This window comes from Lathamus discolor, chromosome 16 (assembly GCF_037157495.1).
Source record: "Lathamus discolor isolate bLatDis1 chromosome 16, bLatDis1.hap1, whole genome shotgun sequence".
In the NCBI taxonomy this organism is placed as follows: domain Eukaryota; kingdom Metazoa; phylum Chordata; class Aves; order Psittaciformes; family Psittacidae; genus Lathamus; species Lathamus discolor.
In genome coordinates, this window is record NC_088899.1 from 1,145,743 (window position 1) to 1,169,055 (window position 23,313).

The following is a 23,313-nucleotide window of genomic DNA, read 5'->3' on the forward strand; positions in this document are numbered from 1 at the left end:
CACAAAGCTTCCCCCTAATTTATGAGACGTCTCGATTTGCTAATTATTTTAATCATTATTACTCATCTTTCCCCTTCTTTTTCCCCCCCTTCAAAACTTGGTCCTGGGCCTGTCAATCACTTTAATAGCTGTTTACAACCTATCATCAAGTCTTGCATAACATCCACATGACTTCGCTCAGATGCCTCCGACACCCAAAAGCTGCCCCTGAGCTCTATTTCGGGAGCGATGAAGCCTACGGCACCAACCGGCTGCATCCCCCACTGGTGTGCCTGGGCCCTGAGATGGGGAAAATCAAAGGGAAAACCATCCCCAAAGCAAAACAATTCCATAGTTAAGATGAAACAACCCCCATGCCGCTCCCTGGGCCACATCTTGGGGGTGAGAACTTGGCTGGGTGGCTGCTGACCCCCTCCCCAGCATCACACCTCACATCGACTTGGAGAGATGCGGAGCAAAAAGCATCCAGAGCATCCCTGGACCACTCTGCGGATGCTTGTAGGGCGTTGCGGCTGCAGTGTGGCCTCTGCCCCTCCGCTCCCCTTGGCAGCAATGGGGGGAACACACACACAAAGCACAGCAGAAGCTGTTGAAAAGCTCCTTTTCCATCAAAGTTCTCGCTGTCGGCAGCGGGCGGACGGGGGCCGAGCCGCAATCTGTGCTTGAGTGGTGCCGACACGTTGCCAGCCCTTTTCAGCAGGCGATGGCTGGGTTGTGGGGCGGAGGGGGGGGACACGACGGCTCTTTTTTAAGCTCTCCCATCCTCCCCCTCTTCTGCAGGTTTCATAACCCTTCAAAGCGAGGAAAAGCTCCTTCAGCTGCAGCCTAATGAGCCCCTGCGGGTGTTTGGCAGCAGAACGTGGCTGGTGGCAGGGCAGAGGGGTCTCTGTGAGGTCCCACCAACCACTCTAATACCCCCAGCACCCACACTGGGTGCAGTTCTGCATCGCGGCTGCCCCAATTTGGTCGTTTCTCTCCCCAGACCCCCCCCGGGTATCGATCTCGGGCTGATGCTGCCCAGGGCTGGGAAGCCTCCCCCTCCTTGTGCAGACACTGTGTGCAAATATTTATGTACACAGAGTAAAGGGGCTCATTTATTAAGCTGTATCCAAACTAATTTCTCTTAATAAGGCACTTGCAGTCACCCCGGCAACAGCATCGGAGCTCCTTGCCTTAAGATGATGACTTAAGGGGGTGAAAATCCCCTTGGATGCAAAGGGGATGCTGTGGGATCTTCTGGAGATGCTGTGCCTGGAGACACCCATCCCCGCTCCTGGGGAGACCTATTGTGTCCCAAGAGAAGGTGGCAGTTCCCAGCCTATCCTACCAGCTAGCTCTGCTCCCATTACTGGTCTAATTAGCAGACCGCAGGCCAACTAATGAATCAAGAGATGGAAATTGCTGGTCCTTCTGGGCCAAAGGGGGCAAATTCGGCCATAACTACTTTTAATATATATGTGTATATATATACATGTAGGTCACCAGAATCAGGAGGGCATTGGGGTGGGTCCTTGCTCACCAACAGTAAAGTAAGGGATGACATAGCTCCTACGTCCTGCTTTGGGTTGGAAAACACAACGGCTGCTTTATCATGGAATCCTAGTCTGGTTTGGGTTGGAAGGGAACTTAAAGCTCCTCCAGCTCCAACCCCTGCCACGGGCAGGGACCCCTTCCACTGGAGCAGCTTGCTCCAAGCCCCTGGGTCCAACCTGGCCTTGAGCACTGCCAGGGATGGGGCAGCCACAGCTTCTCTGGGCACCCTGTGCCAGCGCCTCAGCACCCTCAGGTAAGGAAAATACTCTCAAAACCTGAAGGAAGCTTCTTCCTCTCTGAAACCCAGCCCTTGACTCATGCACTAAGTCAGGATGGGGGGCTCTGGGGAGATCCACGCAATGCTCCAGCCAGCTGGGGTGCTCCAATGGAAGAGGGGGCCCCAGGAAAGCCACCCCACAACAAAGGACTCACACTGGGCAGTGAAGCAGCTGTGATTTACTGGGACAGCAACAACACTTCTGAGCAGCAACAGAGAGCACGACCCTGGAGAGGGGACCCCGAGAGCAGGGACCAGAGGGATGCTCACGGTCCTGGGTACCACTTGCCCTCCACAGACAAACAGACGCAAAACATAAACCTGTTGAAGCACCACGAGGCTGCTACATGCCAAGGGAGGGAGTGAAAGGCAACAGGTTTCTGACAGGCTCCACGGGCGTTGCAGCCACGGTGTGCGATTCCCTCCATAGGCACTTGATCCGTGGCACTGCCGCTGGATGGATCCTGCGGGAAAGCCTGTCCTGGGGCCACCAGGCAGGGTGCAGTGCTGCTGGGGCTGGACACTGAGCTCCAGTTGGCAGAGAGAGAGAACTGGGAGATGAGGGCACCAGCTCCTTGTGTCCCAGGCAGCAGGTTTAAGGAGACTCCTTTCATGTCCCAGCATGGACCACCTGGAGCACGCTCTGATGCTGAGCCAGCCCCAGCACTGGGCAGAGAGAGCACGTACAGGACAGCTTGGGGCTGCAGAAATGAGAGCTCCAAAAAGGGCTCCAAAAGGGGCTCACCCATTTCATGCCCTTTTCCTTCCCTGCAAGCCAAAGGGATGGAGGAAGGGCTGTGTCAATGCCATGTGCTTGCTCCTGAATGCAGAACAAGGGATCTCTTGACCCCACAGTGGGGTGGACACTCATCCCAGTGGCTCCAGATTAACAGAGAACTGGGCCGCTCCTGGGAGTCTTTTGGGAGAAGCAAGGGATCAGAAGCCAGCTCGCAGTAACTGCAGGAGGGCTGAGATGCTCATGCCCTGGGGATTAACCCTGCTCATGGTGGGCGGGCAGCTGAGGAAAGGCAGAAACCAAGAGGCAAGTTTTGCTCCGGAGCTCAAATACTCCTCATCTCCACCAGCTCTGCTCAGAAAAAACACACATTTGGTGCAAAGCACCTTCCTGCTCGTGGTGCTTTGCTGGGGGATGAGGGGATGCATTTCCCCCATGGGAGGTTTCTCTAAGGAGGAGACAGCCTTCCCCATAGCCCCCCGTTTCCTCAGTTTCACAACTCTCTGCAGCTGGTTTTCAGCTCTTCCACTCCTCTTCTCACCTGTCCCTCCTCAGCAGTGGGCCCCAAACCCTTGTGCCTGTGAATTGACTGCATTTCCTTTGAGTTTTCCAAGCCTCCAGACAAAACCAGTCCAAATCCAACCAGAACTGTGGCCTTTCCCAGCAGGAAATTAAAGATACCCCAAAACCCAGAGCCTCTGTTTCCCCCTGGGAACACCACTGACTCATAACAAGTGAGCTTCTGGTTGAGAACTGCCCACTCTTCAGCTTCTCCTCCTTGCCTCCTCCTCCTTTTCCATCAGCTTCTGGATGCCCTCAGTCAATGATGGTGGATAACAAAGCTGCAGTTTGCACCCAGCCACTTCTGACCGCCCTGGCTTGTCGCTGGGCTCAAGGCAAGGCAGCAGCCTCCCGGCCAGGACAGCGGGGCTGCTGTTTGGATGGTCAGTCCCAGCCCGGATTCCCTTTGGTCCACGGAACGAGTGCCTTGTCTCCACCAAAGGACATCCGAGCTGGCAGAGCAGCAGCTCAGGGCTGGGGGCCTGCAGCAGGGCCAGGCAGTCATTTGGGGCTGGGAAGAGGCAGGCAAGCAGGCACTGGGGAGACCTGCTCTGGGAACAGGGCTGAGACCTGGAGGTGCTGCTCCAGCTGCGGGCAACCGATAGGTACCTTCCTGGGGCAAAACACCAACTGCTGAGCACTGATTTTGCCTGAGCTGCTGCTGCCTACAGGGCTGGCTCTGATAAGCACTCACTGTCCCTGTACCGGGTGAGCTGAGCTCCTTGGAGGTGTTTCCTTGAGGACAGGTCCCTGCTCCTGCGCCCTCCTGGGTGAGCTGCCCCAGCCCCTCTCCTCACACTCTTTACACACTGCCCGGGTTGTAGCACAGCAGGTTGAACTCCAGATTCTCATCCCAGTGACGGAGCAGCACAAAGAGCTGCTGGGCTGCAGCTTTCACCGTGGCCAGGCTGTATCCCTCTGGGAAGTCCTGTTGGCTCAGCCACAGGCTGGCTTTGGCAGCCACCAGCTCCCACTCGATGAAGTAGGAAGCTGAGCTGTTCTCCAGCCAGGCCAGCGCCACCGCTGTGGCCCACAGCATCCCCTCCGGCTCCGTCTGCTGCTGCAGCTCCACGGCGCAGAGCAGTGCCTGGACCTCACTGCTGTCAGTGTCCGAGCCCTGGCCGCTGCCGGGCTGCCTCCCAGCTGGCTCTGCCGTGCTCTGTGGGGAGGAGAAGCGGCGGACAGTGATGGCTGGGGGGGACAATTCTGTCTCGGCTCTCAGGGCCCTGGAGATGCTTTCCATGGCGCTGCCCGAGGAGTGGCGCGGGCGCCCAGCACCCTCCGCACCCAGAGTGGGGTCTCTGGTGCTGGGGCTCTTCCCGTGCCCGTTGGGAACCAGGAGCTGCTGGTTGGAGCCGAGTCTTTTGTGCTCCACGGAGGGGCTGGTTTTGGTGCTGTAGGAGCCGGAGGGGCTGAAGGCCAGGCGGTGGCAGGCGAAGGGAGACGTCCACTTCAGCTTCTCCATGGGGATGCTGACGGCATCACAGAAGGCTGAGTTCATGAGGAAGGCACCGCAGGCCAGCTGCAGGGACACCTGCAATGGTGGCACACAGGGAAGCTCTGAGATACCAATTCTGGGCAGCTCAGGGCAAAGGCGCGCACAGACGGAGACACGGCCGTTAGAGACAGCACGAGGCAGGATCCGGGGGGATCCTCCTGCCCACTGCTTCCCTCCATGCAAGCCCAGCCAGGCCCGGGAGGAGCTGCTCACCAGGGGAAGGTAGTCTGTGCTCTCATTGTCGCCCTCGGAGCCGCCTTCACCCACTCTGCTTGGAGATCTACTCATGAACCCCTTGGCAGCTCGCATCAGCAGCCTGGTTTTGTTGAGGGTGAGCCTGCAGCAGGATAAAAAGGTGGCTCTGACCTTTGCGATGCCTCCAAAAACCATCCCTGCTCCCCAGAGACCGGCATCACACCCAGTCCCTCACTTGCATTTGCATTGGACTCATAGAGCGAGGTATCTGCTAAGGCAGAGGAAGGTGGAGCTGGGCCATACCTAGCAGCAAAGAGGCTCTCGATGGATCTTTGGGCTTGTACAGAGGAAGCAGACAGGCTCTGTAGCGGCCCTGGGAAGGAACACGAAGCTGGGGGTAAACCGAGGTGCTAGAGGAGGACCCAAGGGAGCAGAGTCTGTGCACGGGGACCTGGGGCGGCTGCTGCTGCTGCCGAGCCTGTAGAAAAATCCTTCCCTTCTCCTCACCTTGCTCCCTATGGAATTCCCACCTCTCAGAAATGAGCCCCGGTCATGGCCAAGCTGGACCCGCACCCTGGCAACACCACCAGCTCCTCCCTTACCTTCAGGGAGCCCGCAGCGCTCCCAGGCAGATGAGGACGGGGTGCTGCATGGGGACACGCTGCTCTCCTCTGCGTCTGCAACGGAGGAACCACGTCAGCAACACCCCAAATCAGCAACCCCATCACACCGCCTGCAGCACGGCCACTCTGCCTCCCCACAGCACTATCAGGGTAATAAGCGTTACGAGGGGCAGCTTAATTCAGCTGCAGATCTGACAATGCCAGACAAGGTCCGGCGCAACCAAGGATTTAGTGACAAGTGTCTCACATCCCTTTGCCTCCAATTGCAGGAGGTTTCGTCCCTCATGTTATCTGCTTTATATCTGCCAGTTAACTTCCAAGCACTGTCAGGAGGCACTGCCTGTGATCTGGGTGTTCCAGGGTGAACTGGAGCTTCTTCCCTGGTTAAGGAGGTGGACTGCAGCCGCGCATGTGTCTGGTGAACACCGTAGCCAAAGAGGAAGGCACGAGAAAAGAAGACCAAGAGGATGCCCCTTCATAGAGTACAGCACTAAGAGCAGCACATCAGGAAGGAGACAAAACCCCATGGAGCTTACTCATGCTGTAAAATCCATCATCTCCATTGTGGCCACAGGCTGAGTGGGGACGTCCAGGGGAAAAGCCACGATGCCTCCTGCTTGCCGACCTCAGGCTCCGCTGGCTGCCTTGCTTGGATCCTGCCCCTTGCATGAGAGAAGGGAATTGCCAGTGTGAGAGGAACTGGCACACACAAGATGTGATGAGCTCCTCAGACTGATGATGTTTCCCCCCCAGGAAGGGTTTCCCCTCCAGTACCCGTGTGTGTGTACTCAACGATGGTCGGCAGGTAGGTGTTGGTGCTCAGGTCCACCGGCACGAATGCCGTGTACTTGCTGATGACGTTGCAGGCTTTGCTGGTGTGGACAGCGTTGACCTGGTACCGCCGCCCGGACCCTGCCACGAGAGAGACACCAGGGTTAGAGCCCACACAGCCCATGGGCTCCATCCCAGACCCATCTCAATGCTAGGCCCCATGCCCTGCAGGGAAAGCATCCCTCTAAGCTCTTTCTTCCACTCCTGTTTTACATGCACATACGCACTTCATGGAGGAGAAGCTTGACAGGACCCCAGGCCACAGCAGGGGGTGGAACCAGATGATCTTAAGGCCCTTTCCAACCCAAACCGATCTATGGCTCTATGACATGTGCAGCCCAGAGCAGTGGTCTGCGGCTGCTGTTGGACCCTCTGAGTCTGATGCTGCCTCCCAGCTCCAGGTAACTGACTCTTTAAAGATAACCACTGTCCCCCAGCACGCAAACCAGGGGACACATCACTGTGTAAAAGGAGGAGAAAAGCACAAGCGGCCGGAGCGGGATCTCATTTGGGAACAAGTGAGACATTCCCTAATATTCCACCACTGCCTGCTCTTCTAGGGGCCTGGGAGCCCACCCCGAGGCAGGGCAGGGCCAGCTGCACGTTACCATGCTCGATCTCACACTCCCTCTCAGCCAGATGCTCAAAGTCCCGGGTGACCGACTTGGCTGCCAGGTGATGGAAGGTCTCACTCCATGGGTCCGTGTCACCCTCCTCTTGGCTCTCCCGCTCTCGGAAGAGAGGGCAGATATCAAAGGTGACCTCCCACTGCACGGGCTCGTTCATCCTGAGCCCCTTCACCACCGCCTTGCAGAGGGTCCTGGGGGAGTGTGGGGAGCTGCAGCCAGCGCTGAAGTCCAGGTCCTGCGGCTCCCAGTCAGAGGAGGTCTCTGTTTCGAACGTGAAGGAAGGATGCTGGGCAGACTCTGCAGGGAGCGGAGGGGCAGGGGGTTAATCCCATCTGCGGGAGCTGAGCTCCCCAAAACCACAATTAATACTTCCTAATACCCACAAGGAGTTCAATGCACCAGCACCCTGGTGAGGCTGTGCTCCCCTGACCCCATTACCCAGGTCCCCGGGGCTCCTGCTGTCCGATGAGGACCGCAGCCTCCCGCTGCCATCGAGTGGTTCCAAGCCTCTTCCCTCTTGCTGCAGCCCATGCGGCACCGGCGGGGCCTCGGCATCGCGGCAGAAGGACATGCAGCCGTGGTGGAGCAGGGATGGGCGCCGGGCACCCAGCGTCCTCGTGGGGGTGGCTGTGAAGGCCTGAGAGCAGAGCAGACGTTAGGGCTGGAGCTGGCTCCATGGACCCGCTCCATCCCTTCTGCTCCCTGCCTGATCCCAGCGGTGCAAAACATGGCCCCGGCTGGGATCCGTGCCCAGACAGAGCCCTCCTGCCTGTGACAGGGCGTCCCGAAGGGACCCTGGCCCCAAGGGCTCCTTGCCCAGCCGTGTGGAAGGTGAAATATGAGTTCCACCCCTTCAGACATTTTAATGACTTCGCTTGGGAACCAGAGGGAAGAAGAGACAGGAAGATCAAGGACCAGTTGCTTGGTAACGGGAGGAGAGGCGCAGGGGAGCACGAGCAGGGAATTTTTATCTTTCTTCTTTTTAATGAGACTCTTTCTCCACTTTCAGGATCATGAATCCCCCTTCCAGCATCTCCGGTGCCAATTCCCACAGGAACATCCCCCTCTGCACAGCTCCGGCTCACACCAAGCTCCGGCTGTTCCTATCCCCATCCCCTGGGCTTTGGGAAGGCCCCCCACAACCCCACGGACCCTCCATGTTCTCTGCACAACACCAGCGAGGGGCAGAGGTGGTACAAAGCAGTGGATCTCAGGGCTGGGTGGAAAGATGCTTTCTCTGGGTGGCAGGAAGAACCCGGCCTCCATCACCACCCGATTCCTGATGCTTTATGGGACCAGCAGCGCAGCGGGAGGCAGGAGCTCCCTGCCAAGCTAGGACTGAGCTATTCCAAAGCCAGGAGGTCACAGACGCTCCTGCCAGACCCTTCTCACTCAAAACCTGCTCCTTCTGCTGCTGAAGCCTCCAGCCAGGCAGGAGCAGAGCTGGGGGGTTGAGCTGCCCATCACAGGCTCTGACCTTTCCTTCCCAGCACGGTGCCCGTGGAGATGAGCCGAGGGCTCACGTTCACACCCCCGAAAATGTCAAGCCCTGGCAGCAGGACCCGGGCTGGGAATGCTGCAGGAGCCCTCGCTGCAGGAGCGGGAGCAGAAGCATTTAATTAAGAGCAGGATACACGCTGTTAACTGTTCAGTGCCCGCCAGAACGGAGTCGTTTCCATCCCTGCCTTCACGCTGAGCACCCTGCGGGCAGGAGGATGCTCTGTGGAGCTTCGCAATGCAGGGGAGGTCACTGACACCCCCAAACCCCAGCACTGCTCACCCTTGGCCAAGCGATGCCACTGGAGGGCAGAGGTCTCATTGCTCCCTGCCCAGTACTGGCCCTTCTTCCCCTATATCCCCTTGCCTCACCTCCAGCTCACCTTCACCCAGCACATCTCTAACCTGCAGCAGAAGAGAAACGAAAGCCCCAGACATCACTCTCTGAGTTTCCATGGGAACAAAAGCGCTGCTGGTCCTCCCAGCCCTGCAGATGCTGATTGCAGAGCAGAGCATCATGGCGATGGCAAGGATGGGAGAAAACTATCCCTTACCCTTCCATAGGTCAGCTAAAATGTCGTCCCCAGTTTCACCTGCTATCTGCTGCAGGCAGGGGACATAACACAGATCTATCAGCACACAGGTCCAGGTCTCAGCCCAAAGGCTGTGTTTCCAGCTGGAGCACCAGATGGATTTGTTGGACCTGTTGGAGCGAGGCCAGAGGAGGCCACGGAGCTGCTGCGAGGGCTGGAGCAGCTCTGCTCTGGGGCCAGGCTGAGAGAGCTGGGCTGGGGCAGCCTGGACAAGAGAAGGCTCCTGAAGGGGAGACCTGAGAGCAGCTCCAGTGCCTAAAGGGGCTGCAGGAAAGCTGGAGAGGGGCTTGGGACAAGGGCCTGTAGGGACAGGCCAAGGGGAATGGCTTGAACCTGCCCGAGGGGAGACTGAGCTGAGCTCTTAGGCACAAGCTCTTCCCTGTGAGGGTGCTGAGGTGCTGGCACAGGGTGCCCAGAGAAGCTGTGGCTGCCCCATCCCTGGCAGTGCTCAAGGCCAGGTTGGACACAGGGGCTTGGAGCAAGCTGCTGCAGTGGAAGGGGTCCCTGCCCATGGCAGGGGTTGGAGCTGGGTGAGCTTTAAGGTCCCTTCCAACCCAAACCAGGCTGGGATTCTGTAATTCTGCGATCTGATTTGACTGAGTTTCTTTTCCCTACATGTTTGTGATGTGCTGCAGCACAAGGCATGGGCACACACACACAGATATATATATATATGTGTGTATATCCGTCTATATATGTCTATATCTCAGGACCAGCATGAGGCAGGCTCTTTCCCTTACGCATCCGAGATCTTCCTCAAAGCCTCTCTGGGATCAGCTCACCTGGAGCTCCCCCTGCCAGGGCTCGGGGCTGAGCTGCTGCAGGTCCTGCAGGTGGGTTTTCCGCAGGGGGTTCCTGCCCAGGGCACTGTCGGGATCACTGGATGTGGGCACCTTCCTGCAGGGCTCGTGGTCAGCGGCCGGGGGGGTGCTGTACGCCCGTCTCCTGGAGGAAGCCTTCACATCCATTCCTGCGTGGGGGAGAGAGGATCAGCTCCATCCCACTCGGCTCATGGTCCAACCCCATGGTCCTCAGGGGTCAGGGAGCCACACTCAACCCTGCATGGTTTTAAGCAAAGCAACGAAACCACCAAAGGAGATAAGAGCCTGCATCAAGATACCTGGGACGTGAGGAGAGCAGGTTGGGGAGGTTCTGTCTGAGCAGTTCTCAGCCAGAACAAACCTGCCTGCATCTCCCCAAACCTCCCTGAAGAAGACAAAGGGTTTACTAATGCAATTTAATTAGTGCAGACATTCTCCTGTCAGAGCAAGGGAAACATTTCACTTGGAAAGGCAGGAATTCTCATTGCTTTTGACAAGGCTGAGGGGATGAGCAGCACAGATCCTCCCCGGGTAAAAAGGGAGAACATCCCGTGAGTAACAGGTTTCCTTGTCTCTGTGGTGCAACCAGACGCTTTACACCACACAAGCACTGGCCAAACTGTGCTGGTGAGCAGTGATGCTCTGGGGACAGAGCTTTGGATCCTGTCCTGGTTTTGGCTGGGATAGGGTTTATTTTCTTCCAAATAGCTGGTACCGTGCTGAGTTCTGGCTCTAGGCTGAAAAGAACGGATCATTCTCCCCCTTTTCTGACTGCAACATCAGGACTTGCAGAGAGGCGAGTGCTCTAGATGGGCATCTGCTCACTCCTCTCTGCACACAGGAGGGCAGCTTGGGAAGCTTGGGCAAATTACACGGCCAAAGCATGAGCTGCTTTGAAGCCCTGCAGGGAAGGCGGTTCTCCAGAGCTTCCCTTGATTTCCTGACAGGTTTGGATAAAACACCCAAAGCAAACAGGCTCAAGCCTCAGGAGATCTGTCATCCCTCCCGCAAAGCTTCTGTCTCTTTGCAGAGACACAGCCAAGCAAATTGGCAGAGCAGAGACAGAAGCTTGATGGGGAAGACAGGGGCATCACACCCACACTCGTACCGGTGTCGATGTCCGATTCTCCCCCGGGCTCTCTGCCCACCACCAGGCGATCAGGGCAGCAGCCCTTGGAATCTCTGGAGTGATTCCAGCTCTCCATTCCTGCTCCCTCCTCCTGGGAGTGGAAGAAAACAGAGCTGCCCGACTCCTGGGAGCGCATCATGCTGTACCGCCGCCTCTTGTCCTGCTGGAAAGCAGAGAGAGGGAATGGGTCCCACCACTGTGTCCATCAGACAAGGGGAGCACCAGCACTTGTATCCAAGTTCCTATTTCTCCCCAGTGTCTCACCCATCCTCTCCCTTGAGGACAGACGGAGACACCTCCTGACCCTGCCATGACACCCGCCTGTGTGTGTTCACACCAACGCCCCTGCTCCCGGTACAGCCCCGCTCCATGCAGCGAGGACTCACGGATCTGGGGTTGGAGATGTACGAGGAGGTGTCGCAGATGATGCCGTATCCAACCAGATGGTCCCCAGGGAAGAGGCAGCTGGTGCTGATGGGGGAAACCAAGACCTCAGTGCTCTCGGGGAAGACCCATTCCACGGACACATCGCTCAGGACCGGTGCCATCGCCTTCTTCAGAGACTTGATCATCTGGAGCAGGAAGCAGAGGGGAGCGGTTACACCACATCTGGGTGTTACGGGTGCCATGGTGCATGCACCGTGTGCTGAGGGAAGGGAAGAGCTTCCCCAAGCAAACCCACCAGCTGATTCCTACCTTCTCCTGACCTTAGGTGGGAGCCTGCTCTGCACCCATCCCATCCCCTTGACATGGTTATACTGAGGGCAGAAGAGCAGATATGGATAAAGCACGGGGCTGATCTCACACCACGTTGCCCAGCTCAAAGCAAGGGGGAGCTTGTTGCCAAAGGCATCTTGCTCAGGTGAAGGCAGCATCTCCTGCTCCCCCCACAGCCAGGAAACGCTGTGGAGCTCTGGCTGTCTGAGCCCCAAGCCCCGACCCTCACACACCAACTGACAGCACTGTTATTTTTGGTACCTTTCTGTCTGGAGATGAACGATGCTGTGCCACTTACGCAAGTGGAGATGACCAGTGTCCATGGACCAAACTAATAGGGAGCCGTCTACAAGAGCTTCTGTGCACACCAGGGGAACTGAACACCAGATCTGAGGCAGAACAGCCCCACTATTCTCTATTGTTCCCTGCTTTTGCACAGGCTCAGGAAGACACACCAGGCTGTGTTTTATAAGGCCATTAATTGATGCCTCAGACTGCTGAAGGCACAGCCCGCAAAGCTCTTTATTAATAGCTCTGTAAAAAACCCTCTCCCTTCACTGTCTTTGCTTTTAATTTACATCAGCAATGCTGTTGCCGCTCTGTGTGAGGGAGGTTTTTGTGTGCTCCAGGTTCCTGCAGAGGGGTGAACTGCTGATCTCCATCTTTGGAGATCAAGAAGGCACAAGCCAGCTTTTTAGGAGCTAAAGACCCGATTGTCTCTGGGTTTGGGCACCAAGCAGACGATGGGCCAGGCACCGTGGTGGACAGAGCTATTCTCAACCTGTATTTGAGGCACATCAGTTTACTCCGTGGGGAGAGAGGAAATGAAGAGGCTCCCCCTGTTTGCTTTGAAGTTGGCTTAATAGCAACGCGTTCCTCTCCCTCCAACCCTTCTCCTCGCCAGAGCAGCGCCGGGGCTGAGCCTGGCTGCACAGCTAATTGGCTGCTGGGGTCTGGTCCCTCTGCCCTCGCCGGTGCCGGAGGCAGCAGCTCCTTTGATGCTGGCTCGCAGCCTTCGCTTCTCCCCGCCGCCGGCGCTTTGAGCCTCGCTGCCGCCGACAGCTGGGGACGGACCCGCAGCCTCCCCCCGCGGCACCGGGCACCGCAAGAGCCGGGCGGGGGGGGCCCTCCCTACCTTGGGCTGCGGCCTCTCGCCCCCCACCAGGAACTCGGCGCTGCCCCTGGACACGGCCGCCAGGCCCCGAACCAGCCTCCTGCAGGCGCCGGGCCCCACGGCGAAGCTGTAGCACCTGCACAGGGAGACGGAGCATCAGCGCCCAGCAGCAGGAGATTCCAGCCCCGGCCCTCGCTGCTCTCCCACCCCCTGCCCCGGCTTCATCCCACTGCAGGACCCCAGCCCTCCCCTCCTCTGCAGACACAAACAAGGTGCTTTGCTGCCGGTTCAGCTCTTCCCCTGCTGAGTGCCTGTGGTCGACGGGCACTAAAACCCCAGTAATGGTCTCTGCTCACAGTTAAAACCAAGGAAGGAGGAACCAGGCGAGGCTGCTCCCCCGACACCCAGCTCCATGAGCCAGGGTTTGGTTGAAGGCTGCAAGCCCAGAGCTGAGGTGGAGCCCAGGCAAGGAGAGCAGGAGTGAGAGTGCCTGGTGGGGATGGACACAGGAGGGATGGGGATGTGGGGATGCAGCACTCAGCCGGGGCAGTGGGTAACTGAGGAAGAAACCACCTTCAGCAGCAAACTGCACCCACACCAGAGGCTTTTCTCATCCCCAGCTGCAGATCTTAGCTCACACCCCTCTTAAATGAGGTTCCAATCTCCTTTTGAGACAGGGGTCTACTGGGCGCTGCCTTCCAGGGTCACTCTGCATTCAGCCCACCATCACCACCCTACACGGGCAAGGGGTGGGCTGCCCTATATAGCTGGGCAGCAGTTATACCCCCATATAAGAAAACCCCACAGAGCATCTTCCCTGACAAGCCCAAAGTCTGAGGGATCAAAGGGGAATGAGGTTTTCCTACATTTTTCTGGTATTTCATGCCCCTTAAAGAGGCAGAGAAAGCAGAGCAGCCGTCAGCAGGGCTGGGAGCTCGATGCACAAATTAGCTGCTTTTTACATTGCTGTCTTTCAGCACATTCAATTCTGCACAGCCCCATCCTGGAAGCAGCTGGAGCCAGACCCAGATGTGCTTTAAAAAACCTAAAGCCCCACCACGGCGAGGAAGCTCGTTCATGTGTCAATCTCTCCTAGCAGGAAGCATCAGTCGAGAGCCTGTGAAGTTGTGAGCCCAATTATCCTGCTTTTGATTGTCTCAAAAGCATCTGAACTTCTGGGATCTGTTCCAAACCCTTTGAGGTTCTCCCATGGCTCATACCAGCAATCTCTCCTGCCTCTGTCTCTGAAGTGGGGATGTCTGTGAGATGGGGGAAGCACATCCCCACCATACCAGGCTTTTGCCCCTTTGGCCCTGCTGCCCTCCATACCTGGTGGAGGAGGAATGGTTTCGCAGCAGCTCCAGGACCTTCCCTGTGTTGCTGATGGCCCCATTTGTCAGCAGGAAGAGCAGGCGGGGATGGCCGCTGTGGATGGGCTGCCGAATGACCCACTTCAAGGGGGATAAGATGTTGGTGCTACCCATATCAGCCCGGATCCTCTTGATGCTCTCGCAGGCGATGGCCAGGCTCTCCTGCCCAAGGGAGCAGCAGGATCATCAGCCTCTGCACCAGAGCACCAAGGAATCGTGGCTGCCCCTTCACCCACCTCACAGTAAGCCTGACTGGCAGGAAAGAGGGTCTTGAAGGTGGATCCAAACCCAATGACATTGAAGAGACACGATGGCATCAGGCTCTTGAGAATGACCAACAGGGCATCCTGAGGGTGGAAAGCAAAGCAGATATCAGGCACACTGAGTCTCTCCCTGCCTGCACCAGCTCCACCAGTCAAAGCTCTGCCCGTACCCATCACACCTTATTCCCACTTGCATTTAGTTGTGGGCATTTGGTATTCAACTGCTCCTTTTACCCACATCACACCAAGAAATCAGTGCAGGTTACTCTGCTCTTTCCAAAGCTCCTTCGTATCTGGGTCCAAAGCAGTGGGGAAAATGGGGAACCTTCATAAACCAGACACAAAAAGGAGCTGAACAAATCTTTCTGTTTCTAACTGACGGGCTCTGTGCTCACAACCCAGTGCTGCAGCATGGAGCTGGTGGGTGAGAAGCAGAGTGTGAAATTGAGAAGTGCGACACGCAATGCATTTCAATGTCCAAACTTGCAGAAAATAAACAAACAGCTTAAAGTCACACAAAAGGAAAAGCCTCCCCCATCCCCAATTCTCTTGTATTCATAGCTGCCATCAATTAAAATAACCGGGAGAGACAGTTTTTAGCTCTTTTCTTCACCAGAGGTGGTTATCTAACATGCCTATTCCTGGTCTTTACATAAGGGAAGAGCGATTTAAATTGTCTCAGGCATCTGTGATGGCCGTGGACAACTCCAGCAGAGAGCTTGTGATAGCAGCAACTGGGCAAGAGCTACCCAAGGAGCTCCAAAGCCCGCATGGGCAGCAGGAGCAGTTAACGTGGCAAGAGAGGGAGACCAACTGAAAGCCAAGTGCTGGCAGCGTTCAGGAGAAGCTTGGTTCTTTCTGCTTATGTGCTGATAAAGGCAGACTCCTGCCAGTCTGCCGAGGGCAGCAGAAACCCTAGAGCCAGCCCCAGGAGAAGAGCTGCCAAGGTCAAACAAGCAAGAACAGCTTCTTGCTTCGTCATCTGTGGTGGCAAAGACCAAGTGAGCGCAGAGGGTGGGTGCCGGAGCCGCATGGGAAGAGCTGCAGGGACATGGGTGCAGGTCGGGACCATTCCTGACTGCTAAGACTCAGCAGGAAGGCAGACCCAGAGCCCTGCAGGATGATGGATGAGAACAGGGCTGCCCTTTAGCAGGCTCTGGAGTACTTTAAACCAAGCTGCTAGCTTAAACCTATGAGCATATATTTATACTGCTGCTTCCCAGATGGCTCCTGGGATGGCAGCGCTTCCAAACCTCAGCGCTGACATCCCAGCTTGGAGCTAATTATAAGGAGAATTAAAAACCCCACAGATTCCCAAATATTTGTGAAAGCGCTTCCCAAAGTTGGCATCCGCTGCTTGCTTCCTGCTTCAGCAAACAGAAAGAGTTATTGCTTCTTGAGGTAAATATTGATCTCGATGCCTTTGCACTCAGTATCTATACAGCAACTCAATGAGGAGAGATGTTTGCCTCCAGAGAGGTCAATTCCCAGTTATTAGCCTGGTTTAGCCAGAGATGTGGGCATCAACATGGGCCTGGCTCTCCTCCCAGCCTGCATCAGGGTGGGAATGGAGATGCAGGATGTTGAAACCCCCGAACTTTCCACCCAGCCTCTTTGGCCAAGCACCTCCCTGCTTGCAGTGAGACACGTCCTCCCCACTGCCCGGAGCAGAACCACCCCCTGCCCATCTGCACCTCTGCAGCAAAGCTGAGGATGCTGCAAATGTCCCCATCAAGGTAACCCCCCAGGAACAGCCCCTGTTCTGAGGTCCCTGAGGTCTGCAAGGGATAAATAAGGATTGGAGACTCAGGAGTGGTTTTCTCCCTTGAGGTATCTCCTCTGAAATCTCCAGCATCTCCCCTAAAACAGTTTTCCAGAAGGGGAACAGCCTTTTTGCTGTTTTTACAGCCTCCTGTGGATGGAAGTCCCAGATCAGACCCTCTCAGAGTCTATCTCAGAACTCTATCCCTTGCAGGGTTCCCATCCCCATGGGACAAAGCAGCCTCTATGGAGGCTGCAGAGACTGCGGTACCCAAACACATTCATGCTGCAAGCAAAGCAAAAGTGTGGCCTAGGGCAGAGATGCTTCCTGATTCCCAGGCTCCAAAACCTGCAGAGGCAAGTGGGTACAACCTCAGAGATATCCTGGTGGAAGCAGGGACAACAGGGAAGCTGCTGCAGCCATCCTCAGGCTCCCCAGCATCCCAATCCCTACTGCTGGAGGTGGCCATCCTCCAGCAGTTCCCATGGAAACCAGAGACCGATGGATACAGGGATGAGCTGGAAGATGGACGAGCTCGAGGAGTGGGTCTCTGCAAACCTCATGAGGTTCAACAAAGCCAAGTGCAGGGTCCTGCTCTTGGGTCAGGGTAACCCCCGGTATCAACACAGGCTGGGGATGGAGGGATTGACAGCAGCCCTGAGGAGGACTTGGGGGTGTTGGTCAATGAGAAGCTCCCCATGGCCCAGCTTCAGTGTGTGCTTGAATTACTGCAGTGGTTTCCCCTTGATGAGCAGAGTGGTCCCCAGTGGGCTCAGAGCAGGAGCTCTGAGGCCTCCAACCTGCAGCTGGATCAGAGGCACCTCTGACAGGGGAACCTCAGACCCACGAAGCATCACGACAAGGCCTTTCTACAGCCCCTTTCTTATCCAGAGGTCTCAGCACCCCTCCCATCAACCTCCACTGCGCTGCTGGAGTTCGTCTGTGATGCATCGTGTTCAAACATCTTCTGTGGGTGCACAGAGATGCCCATCAGCAAAGTACCTCCCAACACGTGGTCAGCATTGACCCGAGGCTTCCCTTGGAGATGCCTGGAGACTTCCCTCCTATGCAGCGATCACCCCAAGCCCTCACGGAGGCAGGGAGAAGTGGGGAAGGGATGCACATGACATGCAAGCCAGCAAGCCAGGGCAGAAAACATCTTTGCACTTGATGTGCTGGCAGGAAGAAGAGGAAGAGGAACAGAACCAGGAGGCAGCTTCGCTGCAGGTACCTAACAAGCCGCAAGGTCGTGATGACTAAAGACACAGTGTATAATTACCCCCCATCCCCTCGTAATGAACACTCATCAGCACTCTGCAACCCCCACTGCTCTCTAATATTCCTGCCTCACTGGCACACAGGCACTTCCCCTCCCATGTGGTACCTTCACACAGTTGATGTTCACACCACTCATGCTTCTGCTGCGGTCTATGAGGAAGATGAACTCTCCCTGGGCCTTCCGGAGGCCCGGCTGAGCGGTCCTCAGGTCGGGGCAGAAGTTGAGCATGATGACAGGGTGATGGGGGATGTCCTTGCTCAGCCGCTTCCGGATGATTTCCATCTGCAGGAAGGGAGGACAGAGCTCGAGAGGGTGATGCTTCTGCCCTTGTCACTTGGAAGGGACTCAGAGCAGGGCTGAAGGTGGAAGTGGGTGGCCTTGTTCTGGCTTCAGTGGGGACAACACCTGGGCTCAGGTTGTTCTGTGGAGCTGCTCCATGGGTGAGCAGGGTTCCTGCCTCCTCCAAGCCATGGTCACGCTTTGCACATTGGACAAAGGCTGGTAGAAAGCCTTAACCAGGGTCCTCAGCACCCATGGAGCAGCTTCACACTCAGATGAGAGCCTGGGGAGGAAATGGAAAGGGCTGGCCCCACGCAGCACCTTGCAGTGATGATTCTCCGAACATTTCAATATATCCCTATGGAAAACCTGGCTCATTTGCACAGTTTAGTATCACACTGAAAGGAGAAACCTGCATCGGAGGTTTTGTCCGTGGTCACTCAATAATGAAGTGCGAGATACAGCCCTCAGCACGCTGTATTCATGCTTTGATTCATTCCTCCCAGCTCTGGTTTGCTGGTTTTCCTGCCCGTTTCCTTTATCATTTTCTTTTGCATGGATTGAAATGCTTTGGGAAGCCAAACTGATCCCTCAGGACATCACTCAACAGGCACCCACATGAGCTGTGCCTCTGTACTCCGCAGAACTCCAACCGATCTCTGCATTTTGCATCCATCTCCATTAAGAACACGATAAAACAACACAGGTCAAAGCCTCCTGTGATGGGTTCATCACCTGCTCCCACAGGTGTGAAGCAGTCCCGGGTGCATGGCCTCGGCTGCAGTGAATCAGCTCACCACTGCTTTCGAGGGACCCGCTTCAGTGGGAGGGCAGCACAGAAACGCACTCCACAACAAACACCTCTGGCCTCAGCGGCTTTGGTTGCCTTTGAGTTCCTCTTTCAAAGGCAGCTTCAGCAGGAACAAACCAGACCCCAGCACCCAGGTTCTTCCCCAGCCGTGAGTCACATCCCTGGATCTATGAGGTGAAGAATAACAGAGTCCCTGAGGACCAACACATACACACGAGCTTCGCTTTCAGCTCTGTCACTTCCCTGACCCCGGAGAAATGCGGTTCCCATTCACAGGAACAAGCATCTCGCTGTCACCCTCATCCTCCTGCATTTCCCTCTCATGTTTGCAGTGCACATTAATCAGGCGCTGAGGAATGAAAGGCTCTTTCATCCCCATTCTCCTCCAGCCAAATGACATTATCTTGTGTAACATCTATTTCATGGAATCATAGAATCCAGAATGGTTTGGGTTGAAGGGACCTCAAAGCTCATCCAGTTCCAGCCCCTGCCACGGGCAGGGACACCTTCCACTGGAACAGCTTGCTCCAAGCCCCATCCGTGTCTCCCCACATACTGGGGGTGTTTTCTTTGCTTCTTGCCTCTCACCATGCAGCTGTTTCCTGGTCCTCCTGGGGCAAAGAGGTGGGTTTCCTGCAGGGAAATAGCTCTGGAATGATCCCCCCACACTCGATAACGTGACATGCTAAAGAGACAGGAATAATTAGAGATCCATCTGAGCCACAGCGTGGGAGTTCCACTTTGTTCCCCCTGCCGCACACCACTAGAGGAGATGCTGCAGGCGCAGTCCTGCTCCTGCATCAGACAGCGCAGGGCAAGAGGGATGAGGAGAGGGCTGATGCGTCTCCACAGACAGGAGCAATCCCCATATCCGGGCAGCGACAGGGTGCCGCAGGCTTGGGGTGTCTGTAAATGGGGGAACCAGGCTCAGATCCACGGGTTTAAGGTGAAATGAGCACCCCTGGTCACCAGTACTAATGCTGGGGAGTGTATAACAGGTACAGCAGGGCTGTGGTTACACGGGTGCGATGTGAGCTGTAAGGGAAGATGCCCACCCTGGAGACTGGGAGGGCTCTGAGCAGCCCATTCCCTGATCCCAGACACACGGACGTGGCAGCTCCGTGCCGGGCTGTCACTCACTGCTTCAGAACTGCTGCAGGATGAGGCGCAGCTCCCGAGCGGATATTGCTCTCTTTGCTGATCAGCAGAACAAAGAGCAGTTTCTCCCGCCTTGTCTTCAGTTCAGCTCATTATCCCAAGCAAAAACCACTTCTTCCTCCCTGACAGCTCCAGAAACAATAAACATTTACTGAGCAATTAAAAGGATATTCTATTCTATGTCACTGCAATAACTATAATACCCTTAATGCTATAACAATGCACCTGTCTGATTATGCTGTGCTAGACTAGCACTAATTATACACACAATAACCAGCTCAGAGCTGCTTCCACGCTCCGTTTATCAAAACCACGGAAGAATCTTCCCCTCGTCCTCCACAGAAGCCCCTCTCTGAGGGAAGCTGCTGCAGAGCTCATTGGGCCAGGGTAACATCCAGTGCTGCAGGCAAGCAGGCAAAGCCTCCCTGCTCAGCTCCAGTCCCAGCCTCAGCTGCCGCCTGCACCTTGTGCTTCTCACCTTTTTCTCAGCACTGGGGTCTTTCTTAGTGCCTTTAATGAAATCGTTCTTCCCCTTCAGGTGTCGTTCGTACTCTGCAGGAGTCATGTCACCTTCTTCCATTAGGATGTGAGGCATGTGGGGCTCTGGAAATGCAGAGAATGGGGTGAAGAACAGTGTTGGCTAACCCTGGGGTTTGGCAGAGATGCAGGAAGCCTCAGTGGTGAAAACAGAGCCAGAGCAGCACAGACAGACTTGAGAGGATTGGGATTATCTCCTGGGCAGCCTAAACCCTGAGAGCATTTGTGAAACCAGAGCTAACCCAGCACTGAGGAGAGCATCCCGGGGAGGGCGAGACATGGAGCTTCTCTGAGGAGACCTGAGAGCAGCCCCAGTGCCTAAAGGAGCTGCAGGAAACCTGGAGAGGGGCTTGGGACAAGGGCCTGTAGGGACAGGCCAAGGGGAATGGCTTGAACCTGCCCGAGGGGAGACTGAGCTGAGCTCTTAGGCAGAAGCTCTTCCCTGTGAGGGTGCTGAGGCGCTGGCACAGGGTGCCCAGAGAAGCTGTGGCTGCCCCATCCCTGGCAGTGCTCAAGGCCAGGTTGGACACAGGGGCTTGGAGCAAGCTGCTCCAGTGGAAGGGGTCCCTGCCCGTGGCAGGGGTTGGAGCTGGAGGAGCTTTAAGGGCCCTTCAGCCCAGCGCAGGCTGTGGCCCTGTGACGAGCAGAGCACCTACCGCTGGGGTGGATGAGGATCTCCACGGGCCTGTCGAACGTGTGCTTGTTGGCCAGAGTGATCACGATGCTCCGGGCAGAGCGGGCGCAGGGGTCGGCATCTGCTCGGATCTCGTGTGTGGGGCTCTCCACACCTGCCCAGGGAACCACGGTGCTGTCAGGCACTGAGCATGGGGAGGCCCAGGGAGGAGAGGCAGCAGCATGGCAGGGGCAGGAACCAAGCGGGCTATGAGCTACTTCTGCTGTATCGACACCACGTTAACACCAGCACTGCAAATCCACCCCAGCACAGGAACTTGCCAAAACAGACTCCACATTGTGGGTGGCAGAGAAGAAGGAAGAATGTGGGCACTGCCTCGAGGAGTGACAGAGCAGCCTGGTGCATAAGGACTGCCCCGCTCCTACCTGCCAGCAAGCACGGCCCACGGATCTCGAGCTGGAAGCTGAATTCGTACTCGAAGGGGTTGGTGGCCTCAGTGTCCAGCAGCTGAGCCAGGCAGAGCCTGCTCCCCGGCTCCGGGCTCCCCGGTCCACAGTGGTGCTTGTCCCTGCAGGAGATGAACCCCAGTCAACACCGTGCGCGTGTTACATCCCCCCAGGAACTGCGGCTCTGCTGGAGGAGAAGCCTGCAGCATCCCTGCAGCTTAGGGTGGAGATCAGGATCCTTCCCCAGAGGGTGCTCAGCATTGGAACAGGCTGCCCAGGGCAGGGCTGCAGGCACCGGCCCTGCAAGTGCTCACACACCATGGAGACGAGGCCTCAGTGCCATGGGTCAGTGGTGGCCTTGGCAGAGCTGGGGAATGGTTGGACTGGATGAGCTTAAAGGTCTCGTCCAACCTGGTTGATTCTATTCTATTCTGTTCTATTCTTTTACGTTCTATTCAATTCTTATCTATTCCATTCTATGCTGTTGTGTTCCTTTAGATCCTATCCCATCCCATCCCATGCTACCCCTGCAGCAGAAGCAGGCTTCTCCTCTGCCAGTCCCGCATCCCCTCGGACCAGTCCCGCGTTGTTCGTACATGTGGAGCTGGAGGCTGGGAAAGCTGCTGGCATTGTCCAGGCTGGGCTGGGGCACCCTGGGCACACACACAGCCGGGAGAAGGACCCTCACGGCCCCACTGGGCAGCGTCTGCAGCTCGGAGGAGGTGCTGATGAAGATGGAGACGCTTTCCAGGGGAGGCACCATGCCCAGGTTGGCCACAAACGCAATCCTCTCCAGGTCCTCATCCATCACGATCCTTCCTGCACAGAAACGCACGCAGGGAGGTGCGGTGTCACAACCATCACTGCATCAGTGCTTCCCTAAAGAGCCCAGGCCCCAGCCCTCTGCACCTTCCAGAAGCAACAATGCTTCCCAAAACGGGTGAGGTAGGGACACGAGCACCGCAACCCAAGGCTCAGCCTCTCCAAAGGAGCCCCCTCCACACCATGGCACATGACAGCCAGACCCCGCCACCACCTCCCCATTCCTCTTCCCCTGTTCTTCTTCTCCATGTCCATTAGAACAGCCCAGACGCTCACCACTTCCATCCCAAGCCCTTCCATCAGGGAAGCTGCAGCTCCCAAAGAACGTGTCATCTATCTTGGCTTTGTCTTTGATCTGCACCGTCACGGCACGCCGGGACACGGCCGCCTCAAAGCCAACAACGGTTGTGCACTCATCCAGGGGGTAGACAAAGAGACCTGCAGCCAGAATGGGGTTTAGCAACACCAAACACTTGCCCAGACCCACTGGCCAGGATTGCAGTGGGGCAGGACCCCCCATGGCACTGCCCTGCTGTTCATAGTTAAAAACACACGGAATCACGGAGTCAGCCAGGTTGGAAAAGATCTTTAAGCTCATCAGGGAATGGTGACTCCATCACCTCCCAGGCAGTGCAAACCCTGTAGCTTTGGACCATACAACCGAGGACACAACTTGGTTTCTCTTCCCATGAGCATCTCAAGGTTTAGGTCACACACAGAAACCAAGCCCTGCAATGGCTCCAAAGCTCCCATTGCAGCTCCTGCACTGGCAGTTTCACCCCATGGAACTTGCCTTCCAAAGCCTGTGGTTCTGGGTTGCGGTAGGTGAGCAAGGCGCTCATCCCGAAGGCATAGCCGCGGACACAGGACGTCACCTCGGCCGCGGTGAGGGGCAGCGGGCAGCGGGTGCTCCGGTTCATCAGCCCTGGCATCCTCCTGGGGGTCTGTGGGTGCTGGTGGGGTCACACACAGCGAGCTGGAGGGATGTGGGATGGGGAGAATGAGTGAGGAGCCCGGATGAGGCGTCCCCATCAGCTCAGTTTGGTTCCTGCAGCACTGGGGGCACAAAGGTGGCTGAGCCAAGATGAGACCTGAGCTTGCTGGCTCCACTGGTGGGGATGGGGATAAAGACTGGTGGGAAGACACAAGGCAAACACATCCATGCTGGCACAAGCAGGAGGCTCAGGTTAAGCCTGGC

General features: G+C 56.5%; 1 protein-coding gene across 1 annotated transcript; it reads right to left on the minus strand.

Moving 5' to 3' along the window:
* Nucleotides 1-3,909: 3,909 nt before the first annotated feature.
* VWA5B1 (von Willebrand factor A domain containing 5B1) lies at nucleotides 3,910-23,047 on the minus strand. The gene is made up of 21 exons (XM_065696482.1): nucleotides 22,909-23,047; nucleotides 22,392-22,553; nucleotides 21,890-22,112; nucleotides 21,273-21,415; nucleotides 20,870-21,001; nucleotides 20,155-20,279; nucleotides 17,534-17,710; nucleotides 14,361-14,471; nucleotides 14,084-14,286; nucleotides 12,776-12,890; nucleotides 11,310-11,495; nucleotides 10,903-11,083; nucleotides 9,756-9,943; nucleotides 7,322-7,520; nucleotides 6,863-7,180; nucleotides 6,198-6,335; nucleotides 5,960-6,085; nucleotides 5,403-5,477; nucleotides 5,104-5,173; nucleotides 4,819-4,942; nucleotides 3,910-4,641 (listed from the first exon to the last, which is right to left on the minus strand). The coding sequence occupies exons 1-21, from the start codon at nucleotides 23,045-23,047 to the stop codon at nucleotides 3,910-3,912; spliced, it is 3,867 nt and encodes a 1,288-aa protein (XP_065552554.1).
* Nucleotides 23,048-23,313: the final 266 nt, after the last annotated feature.

Coding starts and splice junctions, on each gene's coding strand:
- VWA5B1 (XM_065696482.1), bottom strand. CDS start 23,047: ATGCCAGGGCTGATGAACCGGAGCACCCGCTGCCCGCTGCCCCTCACC. Junction 14,287..14,360: donor CCAGTCAGGCTTACTGTGAG/GTGGGTGAAGGG, acceptor TCCCTTGGGCAG/GAGAGCCTGGCCATCGCCTG. Junction 6,086..6,197: donor CGTTGAGTACACACACACGG/GTACTGGAGGGG, acceptor CTCTCATGCAAG/GGGCAGGATCCAAGCAAGGC.